This window comes from Acomys minous (genome assembly GCF_964271855.1).
Source record: "Acomys minous genome assembly, chromosome: 14".
In the NCBI taxonomy this organism is placed as follows: Eukaryota; Metazoa; Chordata; class Mammalia; order Rodentia; family Muridae; genus Acomys; species Acomys minous.
Genome location: NC_140496.1, coordinates 5828559 through 5855368, shown reverse-complemented (window position 1 = coordinate 5855368; position 26810 = coordinate 5828559). Strand labels below are relative to the sequence as shown.

The 26810-nt window shown below is 52.1% G+C and overlaps 1 protein-coding gene across 2 annotated transcripts in view; it reads left to right on the top strand.

Annotated features, from left to right (window-relative positions):
* The window catches only part of ACSF3 (acyl-CoA synthetase family member 3), a 41063-nt gene that overhangs the window by 5021 nt on the left and 9232 nt on the right, over positions 1-26810 (top strand). For both annotated transcript variants that reach the window (XM_084757880.1, XM_084757881.1), the window contains 5 exons: positions 514-669; positions 2410-2564; positions 3851-3996; positions 9298-9407; positions 21809-21935. In XM_084757880.1, the coding sequence (XP_084614006.1) occupies positions 514-669; positions 2410-2564; positions 3851-3996; positions 9298-9407; positions 21809-21935 (694 nt within the window). The remainder of the gene's footprint in view (positions 1-513; positions 670-2409; positions 2565-3850; positions 3997-9297; positions 9408-21808; positions 21936-26810) is intronic.

Here is a 26810-nt window from a genome sequence, read left to right as displayed (position 1 = left end):
GAGCTACGGTGGCCTGCTGGAGCCAATATTCTCATCTCCATGGTCCAGAAAACACGAAGGAGCCTTGTGCATATGGCTTCTCAGTGAGAGCTGAGGACATGCCTGGAAACCTGCTTTCTGACTCCTGTTACAGCTGAGAGGGTGACCGTGGTGCCAGGACCAGCTCAGCACAGGTAGACAGCTGCCCTAGGCTGCTCCACATTCAAACTTGACCTCTGCTGCAGTCTGTCCTTTGCAGGGAACCACAGTGTGGGCAGCAGTGGCAAATCCCCATCTCTTCCTTCCACAGTGTTTGTGGAGCCTGTTCCTCAGGCTTTCTAACAAGTACATGTCTGTCCCCTTCACCTGGCCATGGGAGAGCTCAGGTGCTCCCACTTCAGGAGGACCTGAAAGGAAAGAGCCAAGAGCCATCTTTATCCTTCCTTCTCTTTCTCAGGGTGCCGAGGGCACTCGGGTACCAGTGCGGTGCCGGTACCTCCCATCCCTGCTCTTAGGCAGTGCTGTCCCCCACAGGTGACGGGGCTGGTTCACGCATGGGCATGGACGAAGAACGATGTGGTCCTTCATGTGCTCCCTCTGCACCACGTCCACGGCGTGGTCAACAAGCTGCTCTGCCCACTCTGGGTAGGAGCCACCTGTGTGATGCTGCCTGAGTTCAGTGCTCAGCAGGTAAGCTAGGATCGAAGGTTCCTGGCAGGCCAGTGAGTTTCTGTGTGACCTGTGACTATGACCACGGGCCGGAGGGTCGAAACAGCACACATCTGCCAGGCAGTGGTGGCACACGCCTTTAATCCCAGCACTTGGGAGGCAGAGGCGGGCGGATCTCTGAATTTGAGACCATCCTGGTCTACAGAGCGAGTTCCAGGACAGCCAAAGCCTCGGAGCAGCACATAGGCAGCAGCCTGTCCTCTGCCACAGCTTCTCTGGGTCCTCTGGAGATCCCAGAAGACAGGGAGCAAGGATGCACTGTTGGCCTTGGGAAGGGGAGATGGCAGTGGGGCCGGCACCACTGAGCTGTGTGGCATCTCCTGTGTAGGCAGCATCAACAGAGCTGTAGGTCAAGGACGCTGAAGGAGAGCAGGCTGACACTTGGTCACTTCCACCCTGGGAACCGGAAGGAGCAGGTCCTGCACCTTTGTTCTTTCCAGCTTCATTCTGTGTCTTGGGACCTTTGCCAGTGTCTGTAGGTGACGCTTGTTGGGAGTTTGAGGCTTGCATGAGGAACTGCCTCTTTGACAGTCTGGAACTTTGAATCCATGAGCCAGCCTGTGCCGCTGCCTTGCCTGCTTTGACAACTTGACACGCTTCAGTCCTGTCCTGCATGCCTTACACTGTTCATGGTTTTCTTTTCCTCCCCATCTGCATTTGAGCTTACATCATCTGCCCACCCTACCCCACCCCACCCCACCCCACCCCATCCCACCCTGGATTCTTTGGTCCTCTCATCTGCACTGTGTGTAGCCTATTGCCAAGTCCACCGGATTCCTCCCTGTTGTGGCGGCTGGTTTTCTGTGGCTCTTCCTGGGCTTTGGCAGCCCTTGCGCCACATTCCCACCATTTACATCTGGACCCCCGCCCCTCCCCCCGCACTGCTGAAGGCCCTCGTGCCCTGGCCATCCACGCTCTGCCTGTATGGCTTCTCTCGTGGCCTTCTGCACTCTAGTTAGGATGTTGTGTGGCCCTGTTCTCCCAGAGGTGTGTGTTACCTCGGCTGGCAGCTAAGGTGAAGGCTCACGATTACATCTAAGTGGCAGGTGGCCCTGCACAGGCTAAGGTGTCATCTCCGTTTACTTTTCTCCAGTGCCTGGCCAGTGATATCTGCCATGCAGTGTGTGTGTGTGTGTGTGTGTGTGTGTGTGTGTGTGTGTGTGTGTGTGTGTGTAAGCTGTGGCACCAGGAGTCAGGGGTCAGGACCACATCAATGTGGAGTTTGCTTACGTGGCATCTGGAGTCTCAGAGTCACTAAATGAACATGAGCTTTCCTTAAAGGTGATATATTGAAACAAAAACCTAACTGGGGAAAATTTAAATGTTTTATACTGTAGCTTATTATGGGAAGTTGCAGTGCTCACATGAAGCTTTCAGGTAAGCTAACAGACCTACCTCGTTCCTGCACTAAGCACCATCCAGATTCCTGAGGCTGCCCCATGGTCCCTGTGTGGTTGCAGTTGAGGCTGAGGTTGCTTCTGGCTTGTTTCTTCTCTCAGGCCAGACACAAATGTCTCATGGGACTGTCTCAGAGGCAGAGGCACAGGAGCCCTCCGAGCTGGAGCCTCTAATGGCCACATTCATCTGACCCAGGAAAAGGCGTCCGTCAGGAGGAGAGGCTGGAATGGAGGCAGGAGGCAGCACGTGGCTGGCAGCTGTGCTATCTTCTAACTGCTGGCTGCTGCCTCCTGTCTCCTGTAGGTTTGGGAAAAGTTCCTGAGTTCTGAAGCTCCGCGGATTAACGTATTTATGGCAGTGCCCACTATCTACAGCAAACTGCTGGATTACCATGACAAGCATTTCACACAGCCTCACGTGCAGGATTTCGTGCGTGCAGTTTGTAAAGAAAAAATTAGGTGAGTGGAAAGAGCCCATAGTCCCTCCATGAGGCTTGGCGGTCAGCAGCATAACTCATTCTTAGTGTCTGATCAGCTCTCCGCTGTAAATGATAGCTCTGGGCATCTGGTAGCCTCTGTGTACATCTGTGTTCTGTCTCTGCCGGGAATCTCTCTCTCTGTCGCCCACACCCACGTGGCTGTCTACCCCCCAGACCTCTGTCTTCCACATCTCTGTCTGCTTCTCTGCCTGTGGAAGGCTGAGGACTGAGCCAGCCTCTTACTGCTCCCCTCTGGCTTGGCTCTCTGAGGCCTCCCCTCACTCTGTACCTGCTGCTGACTGCCCTCCTGCCTCCTCCCCCAACTCTGGACAGGCACCTATCCGCACAGCCATGGGCTGAGGCCTACGGGCCGTTCAGTGGCAGAAAGTTTGCCCATCTCTCTCCTGTGAGCTTATGGGCATCGTTTCTTCCCAACTTTCTCTTGAAATGTGATTTGCTAGCTAGGAATAATCATAGTGTGGCTTACTTGATCAGCACACATGGGCCAGATCCACATTTCCAGCAGATACGGCTAGGGCACTTTTCTGCTGCCAGGGGGACAGGGACGTTGGCACATGGGAAGGGAACTAAAGCTGGCTGACAGAATTTCAGGGACAACTTTTGATTTAAAACTCCAAGCATGAGTACATGCCTATAAATCCTAGCACTCAGGGAAGGAAAGGTAGGCGGATCTCTGTGAGTTCAAGGCTAGCCTGGTCTACAAAGCAAGTTCAGGACAGTCAAGGCTACACACACGCATGCACGCACACACACTCCTCCAAGCATGATGTGTGTGGGTGCAGCTCCTGTGTGTGCCCCACATCTGGGTCAGGAAGAACATAGGAAGCAGCGCCTTGTGTCCCCAGGAATCCTCTGGGTGAGCCCAGACAAATAGGAGAGCACGGTGTTTGCTCTGCTTGCCAGTCCTATGCTCCCTTTCCATAACGACACTGAGGAAATCAGGCAGAGGCAGACAGATCTCATGAATTCAAGGTCAGCCTGGTCTATATAGTGAATTCCAGGACAGCCAGGGCTGCACAGAGAAACCCTGTCTTGAACATCCCCTGACCCTCCCCCCCCCAAAAAAAAGAAAGAAAAGAAAAAGAAAAAAAGAAGAAAGAAAGAAAAGAAAAAAGCCTGTTTTACCTCCAACTTGCTTTTAATTGTAAGTGTAAGACAGAGATGAAGGAAATGTTGTGTGCACTCATGGGAAGTCTGCATGTGAGCTGCCCCATCAGAGCTAAGCCCTGTGGTTGTGCTGCCTAGGTTGATGGTGTCAGGCTCGGCTGCCCTGCCTGTCCCACTGCTGGAGAAGTGGAAGAGCGCCACGGGCCACACACTGCTGGAGCGCTATGGCATGACGGAGATTGGCATGGCCCTGTCCAACCCCCTGAAGGAGGCTCGCCTGCCAGGTACCAGCTGCCCCACAGCTGCTTCCCGCCCAGTGCCCTGTGTGTGACTCCTTGTCCACTTGTACTTAGATAAGGGGGACATGGAGGACACTGCCCTCTGCAGCAGACTACAGAGCCATGAGCACCTTCTCAAGGTGCCAGCCATCCTTTTCCCTGTCCCTTTTCTCCCGAGTGGTGGTGGAGAGAGGGCAGTAGGGTGCTTCATTCCCTCCTCGCTGGACCATTTGGGAAAGAACAGGACCCCAAGTTCAAGAGTAGCATATGCCCTTAGGGAGAGCCCAACTCTCAGGCCACAGTCCCCTCGGCTGCCATGCCTCCCCCACCCGCAGGCAGTAGTGGCAGTCCTGAGTTCTCATCCTGGGTGTTGGCTTTTCTGTGCTGTGTTCTTGTGTCAGTGTGTGTTCACAAGTGCCGTTCGTGCCCCTCATCTCAGTGACAAAATGTAGATCTGCCCATACTGGGACCTGGCAGTCATCCCCCACATCAGCTCCCCTTGTCCTGCGCTGGGATGGTGTACAGGTCTTCTGTGTGAGCGTGGACCTGTCACACAGTACACACATATACACGGGCATGGGCTTAGAAGTTTGTTTGTTTGTTTGTTTGTTTGAACTGCTACATGTGACTGGTACTGTCCGGGCATTTTTCGTGTTCTGTGTCCACCCTCATGAGTCCTGAAGCCAGGTGCTTCCGGCACCGCCCTTCTCAAAGGCATCCTGGCTCTCCTTCCTTTCCCTTCTGTGTGGATCAGGGTGATGCTGTGCCCCAGTGTTTGAGGGAAGGTTGGGGACTGGGCAGAGGACTCTGGCTAGGCAGGAAATGGCAGAGGCCCAGGGCTGAAGCAGGCATGGCTGTGCTAGGCAAGAGGCGGAAGTGGGGAGAACAGGTGGCAGGGTACCCAGACATGGTCTGTGGGAGCTGGCTCAGTGCAGGACTGGGCTTGTGAAAAGGCAGCTCGTCAGTAGGAATTATGTGAGTGTTAAACCCTGCCTAGCACGGTCAGCACCCTGACCATTCGGTCAGCCTGCCTCACGCCTGCAGCGGCCGTCACGTGTCCACAGCACCATGTCTGCAGCCAGCCTGCCTCACACTTGCAGTGGCCATCACTTGTCCACAGCAGATCTTTCCACCATGGCCATAGCTGTGTTGGCTCTGTTTCTTAACAATTAAACTTTATTATACAACCCAACTAGCTTACACAAGAAGGAAAAAAGGTTAAAGGTGCAAAAGAGTGAACCTTCTGGTATCCTTTCCACGGGACGGGTCCTTAGGTGTCTCTCTGGCCCGCATGCTGGTCCGGCTTGGCTGCTGCTCCCCACGCGCTCTCCCCTGGGCTGAACTTGTTGTTTTCTCTTCCCCCCACCTCCCTCAGTCACATGGAAAGGGCGGTCTCCTTCTCCCGTTGAGGGTCAATTAGGAAAACAATAGCCCAGGTGGGGTTCCCAGGTCTGCTTCCTAAATTCCAGGCCCAGGACGGCTCCACTAAGTCTATCACAAGGTATTCATGGGGTGCCCCAAGGGTAAAGCCCGCCGAGACTGCTTCTACCTGTGACAAAGCTTAATCTTTCCCACATAGCTGCCTGGCAGAAATAAAATGGAAGGTAGATCCCAGACTAGAGGAGCATCTCGGCCCTCCTCCCTTCCCTCCTGTGTCCTTCCTGTAGTGTGATGGCCCCAGTAGGAGGCGGGCCTCCGCTGAGCTCCCACAGTCTTCAGAATGAGGAACTGGTGGGAACAGTGGTTTTTCAGTCCAAGAGTGCCAAGTCCAGCTACAAACTAGAGCAACCGCAAGACAGACCCCCCTGAGTAAAAAGGGCTGGAAGCAGGAGGCGCCGGCACCTCTTTCTATGGGAGCACCATCGAGTGTAGCTTCTGTGACTGAGTAGAGTGCATGTGAAAAAAAATCACACAGCACGAATTTTCATGCATCACTTCACATGGCCCCTGGTGTTAGACCGCTTTACACCATCACAGCCATGAAGATGATGCACACCAGGCCATAGGACTGTGTCCACAGGGCTTTGAGGACTATTTGCTTGAGGCAATGGGGTCCATTCTCATGAGATTATGGGCCACTTGTGTGAACTATTTGGAACCATTCTTACTAAGCTATAAGGATGATTTACATACGGCCATGGGGGACCATCCATATGAGGTATGTAGGAACTATCTCACCCTAAAAGTATTAAGATGTGAGACAGGAACACCGAAAGTCCTGACAGCCCCTGCCTTTGCTGGCCTCCTGTTGACTGAGTAGAGTTCTGAATTGCTGCCTGTTATCTTCCACTTGGGCCCATTAGATGGAGTGTGGGGTGCTGGGGACACCTGGTCTTCTCTAGAATAGGATCAGGTACAATGATTGTGGCCCAGGGCTGTTGGGTCAGCCCCAGCAGCCCAGTGCAGTCAACTCTCTGGCTTGAAAAAGCCAGCAGCAGCCTCCTTACCGTTGCCTGGGCTCAGCCCTGGCTTCTAAGCCAAAGGATCTGACCGTGTGCCCCAGCTCTTGCTTCCTCCACATCAGGGCTCCCAGCAGCTATCTCTGGTGGTGGTGGCCTTGGGGCCTTATTTCTGTGGTCATCCCCGAAGAAGAGCCCAGCCATGTGCAAGCCTGTCACTCCTCTGGTCTTCTCCAGTGGCTGTGAAAGGTTACAAATAATCTGTGCTCTCGCTGGGTCTAATTAGACTGTGGTTGGGGCTGCTATCAGAGCCACTCAGAGCTCCAGGGCATAGCTCCAGCATGACAGGGCTCTGGGACCTTGTCACTGGCTTCACTTTTAGGACCAGGTGTGCAGAGATGCTGTGTATCCTCACCCCCTCACAGGTGGAGGCCAAAGGCCATTCATTGTCTAGGGAGAGCCGACACCGTTCTCAAGAATGGCCAGCTGTTGGGAACATGACTGCTGCCATCTGCTCTGGCCTAGGAGGGGCCCTGTCCCCAAGGTGCTGACCTTAGATGTTTCCTGAAGCCTCTGTGGTGCTCAGATGCCCTGTGTGGGTGTGTGGGGATTAGGGACACAGCACCCTGCTCACCTGTGCTGGCTCTGGGCCAGGCCAGGTTCAGCCCCGCTCAAGGAGTTCTGCTTTTACCCTGAGACCTGAAGGCAGCTCCCAGACTGTCCCTCACTCCTGTGCAGCTTGGAGCCCAGGACTCCTAAGGCCTCTAGACCAGGGATCCAGCAGATGTGAGAACTGAGGGAAAGTGGCATGCCTATTGATATCTACAGGGTGTTGATGGAGGTCCCTGGCAAAATTAGCATGTCTGCTCTGCTGAGAGCATACCTGTGGAGTTTTATGAGTCTGACCCATCTTAGAGGGTGAAGGGTCACTTGATGGTCACCCGTGGGCTAGCCACCTTCCAGTCCTGCACCAGCCTCCTCCTGATAGCAGCTACAGCCCTGTGGCTGGAATGAGGCACTTGCTCCTTGCCTTCTTCCTCCACACACGGCCTCTGCACTTTGTTCCCGTTCTTCCTTATACCTTTGATGCCTTTACACACGTGCGTGCGTGCGTACACACACACACACACACACACACACACACACACACACACACACACACACACGGCGGGGGGCGCTGGAAACAGAACCGGTGGTCATGAGGGGGCTAGATCCCTAGACAGCCTCTCACTGAGAAGCAGGCCAGGCCAGCACTGTTGCTGGAAGTTTGTCTTAACAGTCAGATTTCTGGTAACCAACCCTTGTCCTGTCAGCTAGATCTCAGCAGACATGAAGGCTAGGAGGAGCCATAGGAGCTGGTTGGTGGTCTAGGAGACAGGAGCTCCCTCAGCACTGAAAAGGGACGTCATGAGACGGTGGAGGAGGGTGGCTCTCGGGGCGTCTGGAAGGCGTGTGAAGGTGTAAGCACGTAGCGGCTGAAAGGGGGCTCTGTGCGATGACGAGAGAAAGAGCAGATGAGCCCACCCTGGCATTGTACACATCCCGGGTCTGCAGCCCTAGCCCCCAGCAGATGACCCGATAAGACACTTCAAGACTGCAGTTGAGTGGTCTCGTCTATATGCAGCATCTAGGACAGGAAGCCAGAAACAAAGCCGACCCCTGGGTGGCAGCAGAAGGGAAGTTTCCACTGTGATGGCGAGCTCCCAGGTGATGAGGAGGCTTTGAACCTGGAGAGGCAGGGGCAGCAGTTTCATGGGTCCTCACTGCACTGAGCTGTGCACTTGCACATGATTGATTAAGCCACACCTGGGCACCCTGATTGTGTTTTTTGAGACAGGGTTTCTCTGTGTAGCCTTGGCTGTTCTGGTCTCTTTTTGTAGACCAGGTTGGCCTTGAATTCACAGAGATCTGCCTGCCTCTGCTTCCCAAGTGCTGGGATTAAAGGCGTGCACCACCATGCCAGCCCGGTCACCCTGATTTTTAGTCGTAGAACCCAAAAGACAAAGCAGGAAGGATGCTGCTTCACTGTCTGACTGGGATGGGTGACTCACCTCTGACTAGTGGTGAGGCTATGGCATCCACACACCTGGAGCCAACACCCTAGGGCAGCTGCCCTGCTGTCATGCCTCATGTAGAACAGGGGCACTGCAGACAGGCCTCCTCAGGAGCCTGAGCCCGAGACACGGAGTGTGTGTGGAGAATCCACTGAGTCACCATTGGGATACATGTCCTGTCACAGACTCCCTTTAACTGCAATGGTTAAAATAAAGGCCTGAAGCTATAATGTGAATTCTTCGGAGAAAAGTGTGTTTGGACATTGGCCTCGTGCCTGGGTGTGGGCCTTTCTGCTCTCTACCCTCTTCCTGCTGTTCTTATGTTGGCACCAAGGCTTGGACCCCAAGTCGGCAGCAGAGTGATACTTCAACACAGAAGCGTGGGGACTTTATGGACACATCCCTATCAGCTGGGTTCTGTCTCACCTTTGCAGGCAGGAGGAAGTGTAATTCCAGAGGTTTGGTGCAGCCCAGTGTACAGAGCAAACCAGTGTGAGCCACACACATTTCCACATCAGCCCTTGCTGGGGCACACCCGTGGTCCTGCACATGTCTGTTTCCTCAGATAATACTTCCCCTGGGTCAGCCAGCTGGGCGGCCAGCTCTCCTTGACCAGGCAGTAGTGAAGAACCCGCATGGCAGTGGCAAGGCCACACGACCAGCAGCTACCACCATCACCACATCAGTGAGGCTTGGCAGGCTGTTGGCTGGCCACTGTCCCCACGTCATGTCTGTCCTTGTGGTCACAGAGCACATTGGTCTTCTCACAGTGATCCCAGTGTGTCAGATACACAGGGAAGCATAGCCCAAGAGTGCAGTTCTCTGGACCTACCTTCTTTCCCGTCTTTCTACAGGTTCTGTGGGGACCCCACTGCCGGGAGTGGAAGTACGCATTGTCTCAGAAAACCTGCACAAGGATGCCTCCTACACCATCCATGCTGAGGGGAATGAGCGGGGGACTAAGGTGAGGCCATCTTTGGGAGGTTTCTTCCCCCACCATGCTGGGGGCAGCCTTGGGCAGTAGGGATGTTGGAAGACACATGGAGGGGTCACATGGTTTTACTGAAGAGAAGCCTGGGCCAGCAGCAGTCCTCACAGACTAGGCCTGTGGGAATGTAGAGCTGCCAGGTGCTGGCGCCATCTGGAGCCCAGGGTGCTCAGGTAGCTGCTTCAGCTGTAGGGAAGTGGTGCTCAGCTTTACATGTAACTCTTGGCAAGTGAGCCTGTAGGGGTGGGGGTGGGGGGTGGAGTAGAGGGTGTATTCTTTCATTGAGGGTTTTAAGAACTAAGACCTGGAGGGCTGGAGAGACAGGCTCAGCTGCTAAGAGCACTGGCTGCTCTTCCAGAGGTTCCAGGTTCAATTCCCTGCACCAATATGGCAGCTCACAAATGTCTGTAACTCCAGTTCCAGGGGATCTGACACCCTCACACAGACATATATGCAAACAAAATGCCAGCTTACATAAAACAAAAACAAAAAAGATGCTGGGTGTGGTGGCACATGCCATTAATCCCAGCACTCAGGAGGCAGAGGCAGGTGGCTCTCTCTAAGTTCGAGGCCAGCCTGGTCTACAGAGCGAGTTCCAGGACAGCCAGGGCTACAGAGAGAAACCCTATCTCCCTATCTTGGGGAAGGAAAAAAGTTGCCACATGCAGTGGTACACACCTGGAATCCAAGCACTGGGGGAGGCAGAGGCAGGGGGATCTCTGTGATTTCAAGGACAGCCAAGGCTACACAGAGAAACAAAAAACAAAAGAAAAGAACATCAGCCATAGAGAAGTTTAGGGTTCATGAGCAATAAGGGAAGTGGTTCTCCCTGAGAGTGGGTGGGCGCTATGATGCTCAGACCCTGAGAAAGAGGAGTGAATGGTCAAGCAGTCTCTCTGCCTCCCCTGAGTTAGTGCTGGAGTCCTGCTGCAGGCTGCCCAGCGGTCCCTGGGTCCCCTCCAGAGGTGGCTGCTCAGGTCTCCCTGGGCCTGCCTTTGCTGCCCTTTAGCCTCCACCAAAGGGAAAATGGCAGCTCTGAGCTTAAGTCTGTGAAAAGACAGTGATGCCACTTCTCAGCCCTTCCCCTGTGGGTGGGGTCTCCGTGCCTCTTGCCTGCCCTGGAGCTGCCTCAGTGCCTTGTTAAGCTCTTTTTCTCTAGTCTCTTCCTTCTGGGACCTTCTCTGAAGACCACCCTCATCCCCCAACCCGAGTGGACATCTACCTCCCCTGCCACAGGCCTCATCAAGCTAGCCCAAGACCCCCTTAGCTGGGCCTGCCTCTGCCACCCTACATGTTGAAGTGTCCATAATTACCTAACTTTTCCTGGCTTTTGGGCCTTTGTCCTGCCTACCCCACCCCACAGCTCAGAAAACAGTGCACATTTGGGCCATCTGCTTCTCCCAGGCTTGACCAGTCCCCAGACCTCGTGCATTGATGGGTTCTGCCAGGGAGGGCATGTGGAGGGCTGACAGCTTCACCACAGAGGCTCTTCTTACTCAGGTGTCCTTAGATAGTGGGCCTCAGGAATACCTGCTCTTCGAAATGGCAGAGTCAATGGGGTGGGGTTGAGGCAGGACAGCTGTCTGAAGTGGAGATGTCGCTTAGCACAGCAGCTGCTGCTCACCTGACTGCCGTGGCCCATGCCTCCTCAGCTGATCCTGTCTGTAGAGAGCTCTTTCCTGAAACACTTAAAATGGAATAGTCGGCAGCTAGCTCAGGTCATTTCACCCTGGGCTCCAGGCATGGGGGTGGCTCAGACAGAACCTGAGTGGTAAGAGGGCGCATGCCGGGGTAGGTTAGCATGGGCTAAGATTTACAGCGGCTGCTCTGGAGTCTGATGGATGCTCACTTCCTAGAGATCCCCAGCCAGAAACTTGTCCCCAGATTGAGAGTCTAAGATGGCAAGAAAGTGGATGCTGCCTGAGCAAAGAGGAGTCTCCTCCCCACTCCAGCAGTCCCATAGCAAAGGGCACTGGCCAGTCTTGCCCTCAGTACTCTACCCCAGCTGCACTCCAGTGCCCAGAGCTGCCCTTGGGCATGGCCAGGCAGAACTAACTCAGGGGCTACTGTTGCCAACTTTAACCTGGATGTGGTGTTGTGTGTCGCTTCTCCCTTGCTTCAGATCCAGTCTGGGTCAGGTTTGCTTCTGGTTGTCATAAAAAGAAAGTTCGTAAGGCTTTGCTGGCAGCTGGCCACCAGGCTCTCGTACCTGAAGCAAGAAGCAAGGTGCCACACCTGTGGTATCTATCAGTGAATGCAAAGTGCCCACAAAAAGAGATGTGCAGATGGGGACAGGAGGGTGCCTTGTTGAGATGCCACCTTCCTACCTAGGCTAGATCGTCTGGGTTCTTCCAAGGCCACAGCCCACCTGCCATGGGGCATCCTGCACGGCCCCAGTGTTGTCAATTCTGAGTCCATTATCACCTTGCTCATGGCTACCTGCCTTTGACATCCTAGCCCATGATCAGGGGGACTGGTTTCCTAGATGGTAACTGTGGTGCAAGTGAATCTGTGTGTCTTTCTGTGTGCCTGTCTGTCAGCCTGCACGTATGTGTGCCTCTGTGTATAGTGTACAGTACACAGATACTGTTAGCGTTTTGAGCTGAGTTCGTAGACACTTTGTTTTCTCATGCTTGTAAGTTTCAAAACATTTAACTGTGAGGCTTCCAGACCATGACTTTAAACGTTGGGTTTCCCTGTTAATAAAAGCCCCACTTGTAGTTAGTGGTGGATAGTGCCCACTGCCCTCTGGGGCTGCTGCAGTAGCCTGAGAATGCCAGCTTCACAGGTACATGTATGTTGGCAGTGCACATAGAAGGGACTTTCTACCTTTGTACACAGGCTGGGGCAAGCGTCTGTCCACAGAAACAGGATGTGTAGTCTCAGCTGGGTGTTGCCTTCACAAAATGCTGATGGCCCCTCTGGCCCTGGATAGCGTCTGACCTGAGCCTGCGTTCCATCTTGCTGAAGCAGCTATGGCTGCCGTGATAACACACGAGCCCCTGCTGGCATGAACCCTCATGAGCATGCTGGTCTGTGCCAGACTCTGAGCACAGTCTAAAGATGGGATGCTGTTCCTATAAGCAAGTGCCAGCATGTGGCCTTTGACAAAGTCCGACTCTCTGAGTTAAAAGTTGCCCATCAGCCTGACAACTTTTATAATCTCAGGAGGACTCTGGGAGAACGGGAGAAGAGGGTGGGAGTGCTCCTGGATCAAAAAGGTGGTATGAAACGTGACAAATCAGAGCTGTGAGTTGAGGCTTTCTTTAGACGGTGGCCATGTGCACAGTCCCATCTAAGGTGAGAGGAATGAGCTTCCGGGTCCTTCAGAAGGGAACTGGTACAGGAGCTAAGTAAGAACACTTACTGCATCGCAGGGGCTTCCAAGCATAGTCCTTGCATGTGAAACCCTTTGTCTCCTCGCCTGTCTTGGAGCCTACTTAGCCCCAGAGCCCACGGCTCTTAGCACTGTGCATGTCAGCCAGTGCTGCACATATCTGCTTCCCTGTATCCTGGCTTCCTGAGTCTTGCAGCGTGGGCCCGCAGGGAGGCTTGGAAGACCAGTGCCTGTCCCTTCCCCCTGTGTTCAGGTTCCCTGTATCCTGGCTTCCCGAGTCTTGCAGCGTGGGCAGGCAGGGAGGCTTGGAAGACCAGTGCCTGTCCCTTCCTCCTGTGTTCAGGGCTTCCTCTAAAGCTATTCCACCTGCACAGGTTCCTCCAAGCAGAGGCTCACGGGGCTCTCCAGCCCGTGCTCTCTGGAGAAGAGGTGATGCCCCTCCGTGCACTAAGCCTGCTTTGTTGGCTGTGATGCATATTTCATGTGCCTCAGCTCTCCAGCTGGCTCTGCTGCAAGCCCTGGGAGTGCATCAGGCATTGTCTCTTTATTTATTTATTTTTTATTTTCTCAAATTGCTCACTTACATGAGAGCCAAACACCAACCAGCGACAATAGGGGTCTATCAACAGATAAATGGCTGCACAGCTGTGGATAATACCACCCTGTAAGCAGGGCCTTTACACAGAACCGCTTCTCTCGCTGAGGATGCAGCAGCCATAAGGCTGGGCTGGGGCAGCTACGGCTGGAGCAAACTTGCCTCTCTAAGAAAATCAATTACCTCATCAGTTTTCACATGCAAGCCGTCACTCTGGTCAGAAGCGTGCTCTGCAGTTGCCTGCTCTCCCTGTGGCCACCAGCACCCTGGCCTCACCTTTCCACTTCCTTTCCCTACCCCTTATCTCTGCCATCTGTCCTGATGTGTCATCTGCTGCACGTGCCCCACATGGAGGGGTCAGACACTTGGTGTCCTTTACCTAATAGCTCTCAATTCAGGTGGGGATGACCCTTGCCAGGCATGTGTCCACTTATGAGATGTGTGTGTTGCATCCGGGGCCAGTTAGGAGGCAGCTGATCCCAAGGGAGGAATCTTCAAACCAAAAAGCAGGTGGTTTGCAACCAGCTTGGCTTGCAGGCAGCTTGGCTTCTCAGTGCAACCCCCCACCCCAACGTTTGAGTATTGTGTCTGAGTGTATGTTTGCACCAAGTGCATAGGGTACCTGTGGAGGCCAGAAGAGGACTTTGGATCCCCTGGAACTGGAGTCACAGATAGTTGTGAACCAATATGTTGTTGTTGAAAATCTAACCCAGGTCCTCCGTGAGCAGCAGTGAGCGTTCTTAACTGTTGAGCATCTCTAGCCCCCACTAAGTACCTTTTTCCTGCACATTGGGCCAGCCTGCCCTCCCACATGCCCTTTGAAGAGGCGCTTGGAAATTTGGGGCACTCAGGGAGCACCCCACCCCGGCTTTTCTCCTGTTTTCTCAGCTTGCTCCTCTGGTGCAGTCCTGAGTAGCCTCTAGCTCTGCGCACTCCCTGGGAACCTGTCTCTCTCTCTCAGGAGCTCAGGGCTTCCCCGTCACGGCCCCAGGAAAACACATTGTGTAGTTTATGACCGACTGGGCCTTGGTTTTAAAGTACTTTGTTGAGGTGTGATTCATGCACAGTTCACCCTGTGAGTGTTCTGCCCAGGGGGCTTCTTGGTGTTTTCCCAGAGCTGTGGACTTGTCCCCTTTAGAACACGCCCATCACTCTGGAAACAGTGGCTGTTAGTACTCACTGTGTTCCCACCCCACTGTCCTCTCACTGGGCACTGGGCACCAGGCAGCCACTTATCTACTCTTCTCTCTATATTTCCTATGTTTACATAATTTCAGTGGATACAGAAAAAAAAAAACATGTAATGACATTCAGCAGCCCCTGATGACAAATTCTGAGCAACTTAGGTAGGAAAGCACTTGCCTCAATATAAAGGCCATATATGACAAACCACAGCCAGCATCACCCTGAATGAGCCAATGTTAAAGGCTTTTCTTCCTTCACAGTGTAAAACAAGTCAAGAAAAACCATTTTCTTGTTGTTGCTACTCTTACTGTTCAACACGGTACTAAAAGATTTGGCTCAAGCATCAGGTGCAAGAAATAAAAGTTACCACATCTGGCCAGGTAGCGTTGGCGCACGCCTTTAATCCCAACACCTGGGAGGCAGAGGCAGGTGGATGGCCGGGTAGCGTTGGCACAGGCCTTTAATTCCAGCACCTGGGAGGCAGGGACAGGTGGATGGCCGGGTAGCGTTGGCACACACCTTTAATCCTAGCACTTGGGAGGTAGAGACAGGTGGATCTCTGACTTCCAGGCCAGCCTGGTCTACAAAGTGAGTTCCAGGATACACAGACCCTGTTTCAAAAAGCAAAACCAACCAAAACAAGAGTTACCACATCTGAAAAGAAGAAAATAAAATTACTCTGTTTACAGGTGACATGAAATTATATAAACACAAACCCAAAACACTATCAGTTTTAAAGAAAGGAAAGTTGGAGGGTGCACAGTCAGCATTTCCATACACTAATAGTGAGCTGTCTAGAAAAAAGTCTAGAAACTAATGCCAATATAATGTCTTTTTTAAAAATTATAAACTAGCACCAGAGAGATGGTTCAGTAGATAAAAACACTTGCTGCCAAGCCAGATGACCTGAGTTCAATCCCCAAGAATGGTAGAAGGAAAGAATTGACCCCTGCAAGGTATTCTTTGGCGGATTCCCCATATATACCCATTCACGTAATAAAATAAACTACTTAGGAATAAACTTAACCAGGGAGGAAAAGAGTTTCTACATCAGAAACTGTGAAACACCGATATGTGGAAACGAGCAGGGCTGGAGAGATGGCCCAGCTCTTAAGAACATCTGGTGCTCTTGCAGAGACCAGGGTTTGGTTCCCAGCACCCATGTGACAGCCCACAACCATCTGTAACTCCAGTTCCGGGGGAATCCACACCCCCTCTTGGCCATGAGAATACTCCAAACATGTGGTACACATACATGCATGCAGACAAACATTCATGCAAATACATACATGTAGACAAACATACATATAAAATAAAAATACATATTCAAGCACATACTTAAAGGAGTACCCAAAATGTTTTGCACAATTAATGCAGCCCTTATCAAAATACCAATGACATCTTCACAGGAGTAGAAATTATTCTAATATTTGAATAGATCTACAAATTATCCCAAATAACCAATGCAGTCTTTAGCAAAAAAGAATAAAGCTGTGAGTTTCAAACTGCCTGCCTTCAAAATGTGCCAGAACCACGGTATTCCCACAAAGAAGAGATGTACACGTAGACCAGCGCAGCAGAGCAGAGACATCAGCTGGTAGCCAGCTGGTTCAACTTTTTAAAAAAGTTCCTAGAGGACATATAAGGAAGAAGACCACCTCATCAATAAATAATAATAGTTAATAAATGCTCACATGTACAAAAACAAGATCAGAGGTGGGGTGGTGCTACACCACTTGTGAGGCTTGGGTGTGAGTTTGAGGCCAGCCTGAGCCTGTGTAGTGAGTTCAAGGCAAGTCTGGGTCACTTACTGAGATACTAACTCAAAGACAAAAATCCAGCAAAACCTGACTGTATAGAAGAACTAATTCCAAGTCAAAGATTCTTAAATGTAGCAACGTAAACTTTGATGTACTGGAAGACAGAATGCCCGGCAACAGTGTTTTAGGCAGAGATGTCTGGATAAAACTCCAGAAACAGCGGACAAAAGCCAAACTTGGTTGCTGGGATCAGGTTAATGTAGAACTGTGAAAGAAGTGAAGAGATGGTCGCAGAATGGGAGGGAGGGAACGCTTGTAAACCATGCATCTGGTAAGAAGTAAAATCTTCGGCCTAGAAGGAGCTCCACTCCCTGACAGGGAAATAAGCAACCCCATTGGAAGAGTGAGAGACCAGACACTTCTCACAAAATGGCTAATGTTGTCAAGGAAATGCAAATGAAAGCAAAATAAATGGCCCTTGCCTCTGTTAGGATGGCAGTATCAAAAAGACAAGCATGCAGCGGTGAGCAAGCGGAGGAGGGACCTGTGCTCACTGTGGGGACGTAAGTCAGTGCATTTTTAGTCATGGGAAATAGTGCAGAGGGTTCTCAGAAAGGGAGGGAACGGACTAGAGGTAGTGATGTGACAGAGACTGTGTGCCCATGTTCACCGCCGCACTGTTCACAACAGCTGGTGAACAGCATCAGCCGCAGTGCATAGCTCAGTAGAGAATATGGCGTGGATTATGCACAGTGGAATACCGAGGGCCATTCAGCCTTTTTTTTTTTTTTTTTTTTTTTTTGAGACAGGGTCTCTCTGTGTAGCCTTGGCTGTCCTAGACTCGCTTTGTAGACCAGGCTGGCCTCGAACTCAGAGATCCGCCTGCCTCTGCCTCCCGAGTGCTGGGATTAAAGGAGTGTGCCACCACAGCCTAGCACCCATTCAGCCTTTTAAGGGGGCACACTGAACATGTCACTCAGGAGCCTGAGTTAGCAGCCGCATGCATGCACTCCAAGGCAGTCCAGGCTACATGATAAGACCAAATCTCTAAAAGGGAGAAGTGCAGTCTGTCATTTGGGGGAAGGTGAGTGGTACTGGAGGCTAACATCATGTCCTCACTTGTGGAATCACAAAAGCAGATCTAGATGGATACAGGACCGCGGTGGTGACTAAGAACAGGAGGATGGGAGATGCCAGAGGTGATACAGGAATCACAGTACTTCCTTGTGTGTTTGCTTCTTGAGGTGGCTGCCCATTGTGACACCACAGCTGGGGTGTGCACTGAGGCCAGACAGTAGCCCATATTCTCAAGGGCACAGGTAGGACTGATGGACATTTGTGTCTATGGCCTTGGACATGGTGAACCTGTTTGAGGTGCCTCAGGAGAGGTTTGGGCTTGGCTTCAAACAGGATTGAGCTGAGAGACTTGGGACCCTGACTCTGCTCTATGTCTTTCGGTGCTGATGCTGTGATAGCAGCTGCTGTTTTAAGAAAGCTGGTGTTAGCTGGGCATGGTAGCACACGCCTTTAATCCCAGCACTCACAGGCAGAGGCAGGCGAATCTCTGTGAGTTCCAGGACAGTCAGAGCTGTTACACAGAGAAACCCTGTCTCGAAAAAAAACAAAGAAGAAAGAAAGCAAGCTGGTGTGACACCAGTGGGATGACACCACAAGTCCTCAGTAGCCCAGAGCAGCTGTCTCAAAATTCAAGTTACCATGGCGGATGAGCCACAGCCAGATGTCAGAAATGCACAATGTTGGGGGCAGGGAAGAGGCAGACATGTATCTTGGGGTTAATAAGCTGGTATGTGTCTAGTTCATGCCACGTACTTGGGAACGCACGTCTCTTGTCTCTCAGGTGATGCCCTGATTGCAGGGCCCCATCTCTGCACCTGCCTCCCACAAGTCCAGGCACTGATCTACTGTGTGGGCCAAGGCGGTCATCGGGTGCCATTGTATACCTGGCTGTGGAAGGAACATGGCTTCACCACGTTTGAGTTCTTTCTTACTAGATCCTAAAGTCACACACAGTAGGGCTGCACTGACTGGTTTCCTAGCCACAGGAGCGCAGTGTTCTGCATAGAGCAGAGCCTTCTGTTTCGGCGTTAGCCGCATGTGTACTGTTCTGTTCCAGTCGAACAGAAACCCCATGCAGTGATCTTTCAAGCAGTGATATTTACTATCCAGGTTGGCTAAACCATGGTGACTGGGAGAGCTTCTCTAGGACGTTAGAACTCAGCAGGGTCCCTGGGAGGTGTCTGGGAGGGTAGCGGGGGTGTGGTGAGGTACCTGCTCGCTGAGAGGTATCAGGGATGGCTCCTGGTGCTGCAACACGGCTGGTGGCTGTAATTGGATGGCAGTACTGCAATGTATGGATCTGCAGGTAGAGCGAGGACACCTGGGCAGGCAAGAGGCCTGCAGTGACCATGCTGTGATGGCAGCGCCCAGGCCAGGCAGCCCTGCTCAAGCCGTGTTTCCTCCCACATGTATGGTAGAACCCCACAGAGTCACATTTTGGAAACAAAGCCTTAACATGTCAGATGTGGCGTGTGTTCCTTTTTGCTGCAAAGTGATGTTCCATGTGGAAATTGCTGTTTATGAGACATTTGTTTTGTGTGGTGATTGGGATCTGTTGGGGTTTGGACACCAGTGATGGGCTTTAGCATCTTGGTGGCTCCACCGTGAGGTCCTATCTAACACTGTCTGGATGCTGCTGGCAGCATCTAGTGCTTGTGGTCTCAGCACATACTTAGCTCCGGAGGCTAAGGTGTCGCCCACCATCACAACACACAGCTGCAGCATCCCTCCAGTGTCAGCGCTGCGCCTCAGAGTCTATGCAAGCAGTTGTTTTCTCAGTGTTTGGGTGTGTTTCTGTTGTTACTTCCTCTTACCTGCTTTGTCACCAGCATTTGAAAACCAGATGTCGGGAGACTGGGTCAGGGCACATGTGTGGTCCTGCTGAAGTTGATGTTTCAACCGTCCTGACCATTACAGAACCAGACCAGGGAATTTGCAGTGCTATTTTAAGAGTCCTGTCTGGGTTACATGATTTGCCAGTTCCCCCATTCTGTGGTTTGTCTTTGAATTCTCCTGTGCTATATTTTATTTTATTTTATTTTATTTTATTTTATTTTATTTTGGTTTTTTTCGAGACAGGGTTTCTCTGTGTAGCCTTGACTGTCCTAGACTCACTCTGTAGACCAGGCTGTCCTGGAACTCACAGCAATCCACCTGCTCTCATGTGTTTTATAGATCCAAGTTTTTAATTTTGATTAAGCCCACTTTATTTTTCTTTCTTGTCTTAAGCTTTCAGGTATCATGTGTGTGAGATAGGTTTTTTCTGAAGCCTGATTCAGGGTGAAGTCTGTGGTGCGTTTAGGGTGAGTGTTTGCCTAGTATATAGAGAGGTTGTTTTCATGAAAAGACCATTTTCCTCAGAAACTTACCTTTGCGTCCTTGGTGAGCAGCAGTTGCACATGTGAGAGCATGGACTGTGCCTGCATCTTGCCTCTATCGCTCCTTTAGCGTTGTAGTAAGTCTTCAAATGGTAGTGCGATTGCACCAGCCTAACCCTTTGTTCTCACTTACTCTAACTACAAATGTCAGGTTTTAAATCTAAGTTTTGCTGTGCTGGGGATCAAATCCAGGGCCTGTGCATACTCAGCAAGTGCCCCACCACGGGGCTCTTACTCCCTACAATTCTGCGCATACCAATTGTTTAATTTCATGTGTTTGGAGTGTGCACATGCCATGGCATGATGTGGGGCTCAGGAGAAAACCTCAGCTGGTGCTGGTCCTCGTCCTCGACCCTGCAGGACCTCTTGTTGTCCACGCCCACTTACAGCAGGGTGGCTGCCCTGGCCCACAAGGGTCATCTTGCTGCGAGCTTGAATTACAGATACACATGACCACATTTGCCTCTTCCACCAGTTTTAGAGATCCAGACTCCAGTCCTTACGTTTGCACAGCAAGGGCTTATCTACCGAGCCATCTTCCCGGCCCTGCAGTCTTAGAGCCAGCCTGTCCATGTCTACAAATAGTCATTTGGGGTTTTGTTGTTGTTGATGTTGTCTTGTTTTTGTTTTTTTTATTTTTGTTTTTTGCAGGAGAAGGAGGAGTTGTTTGATTGGTTGTTTTATTTTGTTTTGTTTTTTGAGACAAGGTTTCTCTGTGTAACCTTGTCTGTCCTGGACTCACTTTGTAGACCAGGCTAGCCTCTCACTTACAGCAATCCCCCTGCCTCTGCCTCCTGAGTGCTGGGACGAAAGGTGTGCAGCACCACGTCCAGCTCCATTTTGGGTTCTTAGTTGGCGTCCATTACACCTGTGCACCAGTGGGGGCAGAATTAGCAATGACTGAGTCCCAGCCCCTGAACACGGTGTGTCCCCGTTTACTTGGATATGACCTACCTTTGTGGGTGCCATTTCCAGCAAGCAGGTGCTGAGAGTGATTTGTTAGACATGCTCCAGTGTTTCTTCTTTTCCTGTTCTTTACCTTCTGTTTCAGTAGCACAGTGGGTGCAAGTGCTGGTCTCTAGTTGCTCACCGACAGTCTGTAGAAATACAGCTAACTCTGCATGGTGTTCTGGCATCCTATAGTAACCTGGCTAAATCCCCTGCTGGTTCACAGAGATGGTTTGACTGGACTTTGTAATATATTGGGAAGTTTCACATGAGCCATCATGTCATTTGCAAGGAGCCTTTTTATCTCTTCTTTTCAAAACTTTACTCATTTCTTTTTCTTGCACTGCTTCTCTAATTAGGATTTGCATTATTCTCATAGAAGCAGAAATGTTTGTGTGTGTGCTCACACATGTGTGCACGCGTGCCTGTGCCCATGTATGTGAGGACAACTTGTGGCAGTTGGTTGTTTCCTCCAGTGTGGGTTCCAGGGATCAAACTCAAGTCATGACGTTTGGCAGCAGGCTCCTTCACCCATCAATTTGTGTCCAGCCTGACTGTATCCTGAGTTCTAGACCAGCCTGCCCTACAGAACAAGACCCTGTAGGACCACAAACAGAAGCTCCGGGGTAAAGACACATAGTGTCCACAACAGTGCCAGAGTGGCCACACATTCTGCATGACATCCAGGAATTCCCTTGGTTGGTTGGTTACTCTGAACAAAGCTGTTGCTGCCCAAAGGCTGTGCCGGGTGCTAGCAGCACCAGCTGCTTGGGTAGTGCTGGCAAATGTTTCACAGCTTCTGAGAAGTGCCCAGAATAGGATTCAGGAACAGTTTCTAAGAGCTGGCAGGCACTGGCCTCCTCTTCAGGCCCCAGGCCAGGGACAGAGGAGAAGCCCAGGCTTGGGCAGACTGAGGCCCACCCACCAAAGACTGTGATGTTCGAAGGTTTCCAACTGTCTGATTTCAAAAAGAGGCATTGGCTCTGGGGTGGAGGTGGAAGCCTCCTGCCTGGGGTAGCCATGGGGTTGAAGAGCTATGGAGACCCCTGTGCTGCCCTGCCCTGCCCTGACCCAAGTGTCTCTCCTCCCGTCTGCAGGTGACTCCAGGGTTTGAGGAAAAAGAAGGGGAGCTGCTAGTTAAGGGACCCTCTGTGTTTCGGGAGTACTGGGGTAAGCCAGAAGAAACTAAGAATGCTTTCACTTCGGACGGCTGGTTCAGAACAGGTATGACCAAACTCTGAAATAGCGGAGGGGACTGCGGTTGAGCATGGTCTGGTTTATTCTGGTGTCTCATGCCTGTGCATTGCAGAACCTCCCACTGACAGCAGAGGCCATTTGGAGGTTGCTGCTTGACACCCTTTGGGGTGCCCCAGCCTCCTACCAGCTACCACTGCCCTGTAAGGAGCCTGGAGCCTTATGTGTCCCCACAATGTGGCTCCCACACTGTCCCTCTGCCAGCTGGACACATTGCTCAAGACTTGGTGATGCCCCAGAGGTCAGGCCTTCCTCCTCCTCCTCCTCCTCCTCCTCCTGGGCACAGCACCGCTCCTGTCCTCTCACACAGCCGTACCCTTGTGCTGTAATCTCCCCGCCCCACCACGGGGTCAGAAGCAGTTCCACTTACCCTGATTTGCTTTGGTTTAGTGCCTGCAGGGCACGTGGATGAGGGCAGTAGGCCCAGCAGGGTGGGAGGCACACAGTGTGTACGGTAACCTCGCCTGTGTGTCAGCTCTCCTGAGACCCCTCCTCACTCTGGGAATCCCATGTCCTGAGACAGTATGCCTGTACTGGAGTTGCTAGCTGTACCATTGTGTCTGCTGCTGTGTTTTTACCTGAAGTTCCTCAGCATCACGTGAGGCACTGACCTCAGGATGCCAGGGCTGGTCAGTCCGAGTTTTCCTTTCTTCCTTTCTGTAGTTCTGACATTTTTGTGTGCATCCTCTCTTTCCTAGTTTTTAAGTAATACTTTTCAAAAAGAAAGGCCTGTGTCCCACGTGACACCCTGGCCCATGTGACAGAAGTGGGAAGCAAAGCCTTGTGGGACCATGTGCCTGAGTGTGTCAGTGGGTAAGGAGGCAATCAATCCCTAAGTCTGCCAGACGTGGACCTCACTCTGCTGGCCCTGGAAGGAGGCATTCTCCCAGCTGCCTTGGGTCACTATCCTCGAGAGAGATGGACACCATTCCAACACCTCCAGGCAGTGCCCAGGGTCCACAGGTGGGGACCCACAAGCTCCTGAGCATGGCCTGCAGGCTCTGTAGGGATCACTGTTGCAGGGTGCCACCAGCTCGGTGGTGGGCAGCCTGACACTATTATATCAGCAGATCAGTGATGGGGAGTGGTAAGTGCTCCCTCTGTAAACATCCTGGTTAATGCCAGCTCTCTGGAGGAAACAAACCTCCCGCTGTTGTCCCTCCAAAGCAGTGTTCAGGAAACCCTCTTTTGAATGACTCTTGCTTTTAGCAGGTTCCTCCAGCGGCCTTCTGCTTAGTCCCTGCGGGAATCCCAACTGGCTTTGTGGTCACCTTCTTTTATGTTTAGGTTTGGATAAAAAGCTGTGTTCTTCCCTCTAAAAACACTGGGAGCGAGCCCTATAGGTTTTCCTGATGTCGGGACTCATGGAGCCCTGGGGTGCCGCAGGAGCCACGTGGCAGTGAGCGCTCCGGGTGGGCCTTTCTGCTGAAAAGGACTGGCATGCATTAATTATTGTAAAGAGATGTCTTCAGGAGAAAACGATTTTGAAATTCAGTTTAATTTCATTGTAACGTGCTGCAAACAGGAAGGGAGTGTGTGTGTTTAATTGGCTCTCGGGGGTAAGGCCGGGAGCTGGCAAGCCTTTGTCACAGGCCATTAGCGATACAGGCTGCATAATGAGAGCGCGCAATCAGCTCGCAGCTGCCGCTCCTACGGGGAGAGCATGATATTAAGTAGAAATCAGGATAAATTAAACTTAACCCTTTCCCAAGCTGTCCCTCCTGCCGCTCGGATTGTGGCATAAGCTGGAGAGAGGCTGACGTGGGCTCTTGAGAAGAGCCTCAGCCACAGCCGCTCCCAGCGCATCCTCTGGGTCAAGATGACAGTCACCCACCGGCTTCCTCCTGCTCCCTCCTCCACCCCGCTTTCTGCAATTATTCTTGTCTCAGAGACCGTGCAGAGAAGCTCTCATGATCGGCGGCTACTCAGAAAGGAGTGGAGGCCTCCTTCACTGCCAAACTAGTCCACCTAGCACTGTGACCTCCAACAAAACTGGATGGAACGCATGGCCTTCCCGCTGCCCTGGTGATTCTGGAGTCCGGGGTCCAGGAAGACAGTAGCGAGTAGCCTGGAGTCTGCAGTTAGGCTGTCCCTGGTGGGTGACAGGAGGAAACAGTGACTCTTCTGGGGCTGCTTGAGGACCACCCAGGGCTAAAGAGCAAAGTGATCAGCCAGGTCCCACAGCAGAGTGGGTAGGATCCTAGGAGCTGTGACTCAGCCCATAAGATGCACGGGTAACGTGTATAGTTCCAGATAAACCAGCAAGGAGGACGCCAGCAGTGGCGCTGCTTAGAGAGCAACCCCTTGATCTGAGGATAGTCACCAGCAATGTCCCAGCACGCAGCAAGAAGAGATAAATGCCTTTGCTTTCCCCAAATGAGCCCATATACAGCTGCCTCATCTTCACGTTCTGTACCCTGCTTTGTGTGCGGAGCTGTTGTGGCTCTGCTAGTGTCTGCTGTGGGTGGCAGCCTTGGGGGCTTTGCCCTTCCCTTGTTGATCTACACTAGAGCATCGTGTGCTTCTGGAGGGCCCCGCTGCAGTGTCTTAACACATGGCTGCCAATGGTCTTCAGATGTAGCCTGTTGACCTTTCCCCTCCAAAGGAATGCAGTGCTGTGTGTCAGGATCTGTGAGTGCCCTGGCAGTGGGCAGAGGCTGCTTATCCGCCTGCAGGATTGGAACCAGCCAAGACCTGGGCTGGGAGCCAACCTTGCCTCCATGCACCATAGTGATTGCATATGGTGGGCAGTCTGTGCTAGTGTGCCATCGAGAGAGCAAGGCATCAGCAGGGAGGGCATGAGTTAACAAAGCCCCAGAGGCACTAGGTGTCTTGAGGGATTGGAATCCTCCAGGCAGGCTGTGTCATCCCTTACTTGGGTTTCCATGGGGACCTGGGACATGCAGGAGCCAGAGATTAGCCTGGATGAGGCCACCCTCTGATAATGACATTGTCCACCACCACCTCGTACCCTGTGTTGGCAGGATAGGCAGGCAGGGCAGCGAATACCCCTAATCCACTGCTGTCTGGCCAGAAGGCCCCACGTTCTCCTTTGTTTTCTGTGTGTTAGGGTTAGTACCAAGTGCTGCTGGGAAGTCTCCTCAGCTCTGCTGAGTGGCTTCTTTAGCGCAGCCTCTAAAGGTTAGCGTTGGTTTAATCAATTGTTGATAGCCTTCCTATTGACTCTTAAACTGTTCATCATCATGACAGCGGTGGAGGCATGTGTGGGTCTTCATTTCTGACCGTTGAGCTTCCTGCTCTTTCTTTGCTGTGTGACTGTCACCTGGGAAGATGGGAAAACAGGAGTGCCTTCCCGACTGGATACAAGGAGAGCACCTGGCACCCTATGCACTTTGTTCTCAATAGCAAGTCCCAGGCTTCAGGTGCTGCGAGTGGACCAAACAGGCCGGGGACCACAGGAAGGTGGCCTTGTCGCCTGGTGCAGATGGTATGAGTGCCAGCAGTGTCTGCTCTGGTTGGTTCCTGTGTACTGAGCTGTTGTGAGCTCTAGGCAGGAGCTCACAGGCTTTTACAAGCTGTATTCTGTGCCGACCCATGGCTTAGATCCGCCCAGCCCGGCCAGCCGACCATGGGCCAGAGACTCAAGACTGCAGGGTGTTGTTAGTTAGTGTGGAAAGAAGAAGCACTCCCCTTCCCATCTTCTCCCCCAGGCCTTGCGGGTGGCTCTGGGATGCAGACCCCTATTCCCACATGGTTGCTCACACCCTACCGTCCTCTGGTGGGCCCTATTCCCAGAGGTGCTGCCCACAGCCTGCTCGGTCTACATGCAGTATTTGTCCTGCTAAGCTTGGACTGGTGGAGGCTGCCTGCCTGTGCTGGAGAGGCCAGGGTCTGTAGGTCTCAGGTACCTACAGACCCTTCGTGTGGCCGTGCCCTTCTGCCCAGGGCATCTAGAGCCTGGGGCCTATGGTAAGCGTCCGCTTTGGCATTCTTTCTTTGACACATGGAGCTCCTGCCAGGCTCTGCAGCTCTTGACCGCTTACCTCTCTGCTTTCTGGCATTCAACTTCTAACATTTTTTTTTTCTGCTTTCTCCCTACTTTGGGATTTATGCCTTTAAAATCAAACAAATAAACTATTGTTGGCTTTGTTTCTGGGGTTTAGCTGTGTCTGGTCTGCCACTGCCCTAGTCACATTTTGGTGAGGTTTAGGATCCTGGGAAGCTATCATATCTGTTTTTGCTTTTATTTCCTGCGCCTTTTCGTATCTTCCTAGGTTCTACCCCCCAGGCTCAGGTCTCAAGGCGTTCTGCTTTGGTGCCAGTGACAGCTGGCTCCCTTCTGCCATAGGCATGCCCTCTGCTGGGGTCATGATGCCTCCCGTGCCTGCCTCAGCCACCTCCTCTGTCAGACAAGAGGGGCCCAGGTGGAACTGAAGCTGCTGGAGACAGGACTGTGGCAGACATGACAGAGCAGGTAGTCCTGGGTGCCCAAAGCTTTGAGAACCAGAATCCCAAATGTTGGCTGCTACTCTGCAGCGCCTGTGGATACCTGGCATCATGACAGACTAGCAGCCCTCAGTCCCCAGCAGAGCGGATGCTGGGCTATTGTTTGCAGGGTCCCTAGCCAGGAGAGTGAGCTGAGCTGACCACAGGAGGTGGTGTGCAGCTTCCCCAACAAGGCCCCCAAGGAAGTACTGCCCCCTACTCCATCCTCGCATCCAGAAACTGAAATCCGAGTATCACAGATTTATTTTCAATTACAGTTTAAGGCAGAGACATGAACTAGCACTGGGTTTGAAAGCAGTGCATAAATCCATGTAATAAGATTTTATTGATTGCATGCTGTTTCTGTCGGAACAAAATTCCCTCGCTGCACACATCAGG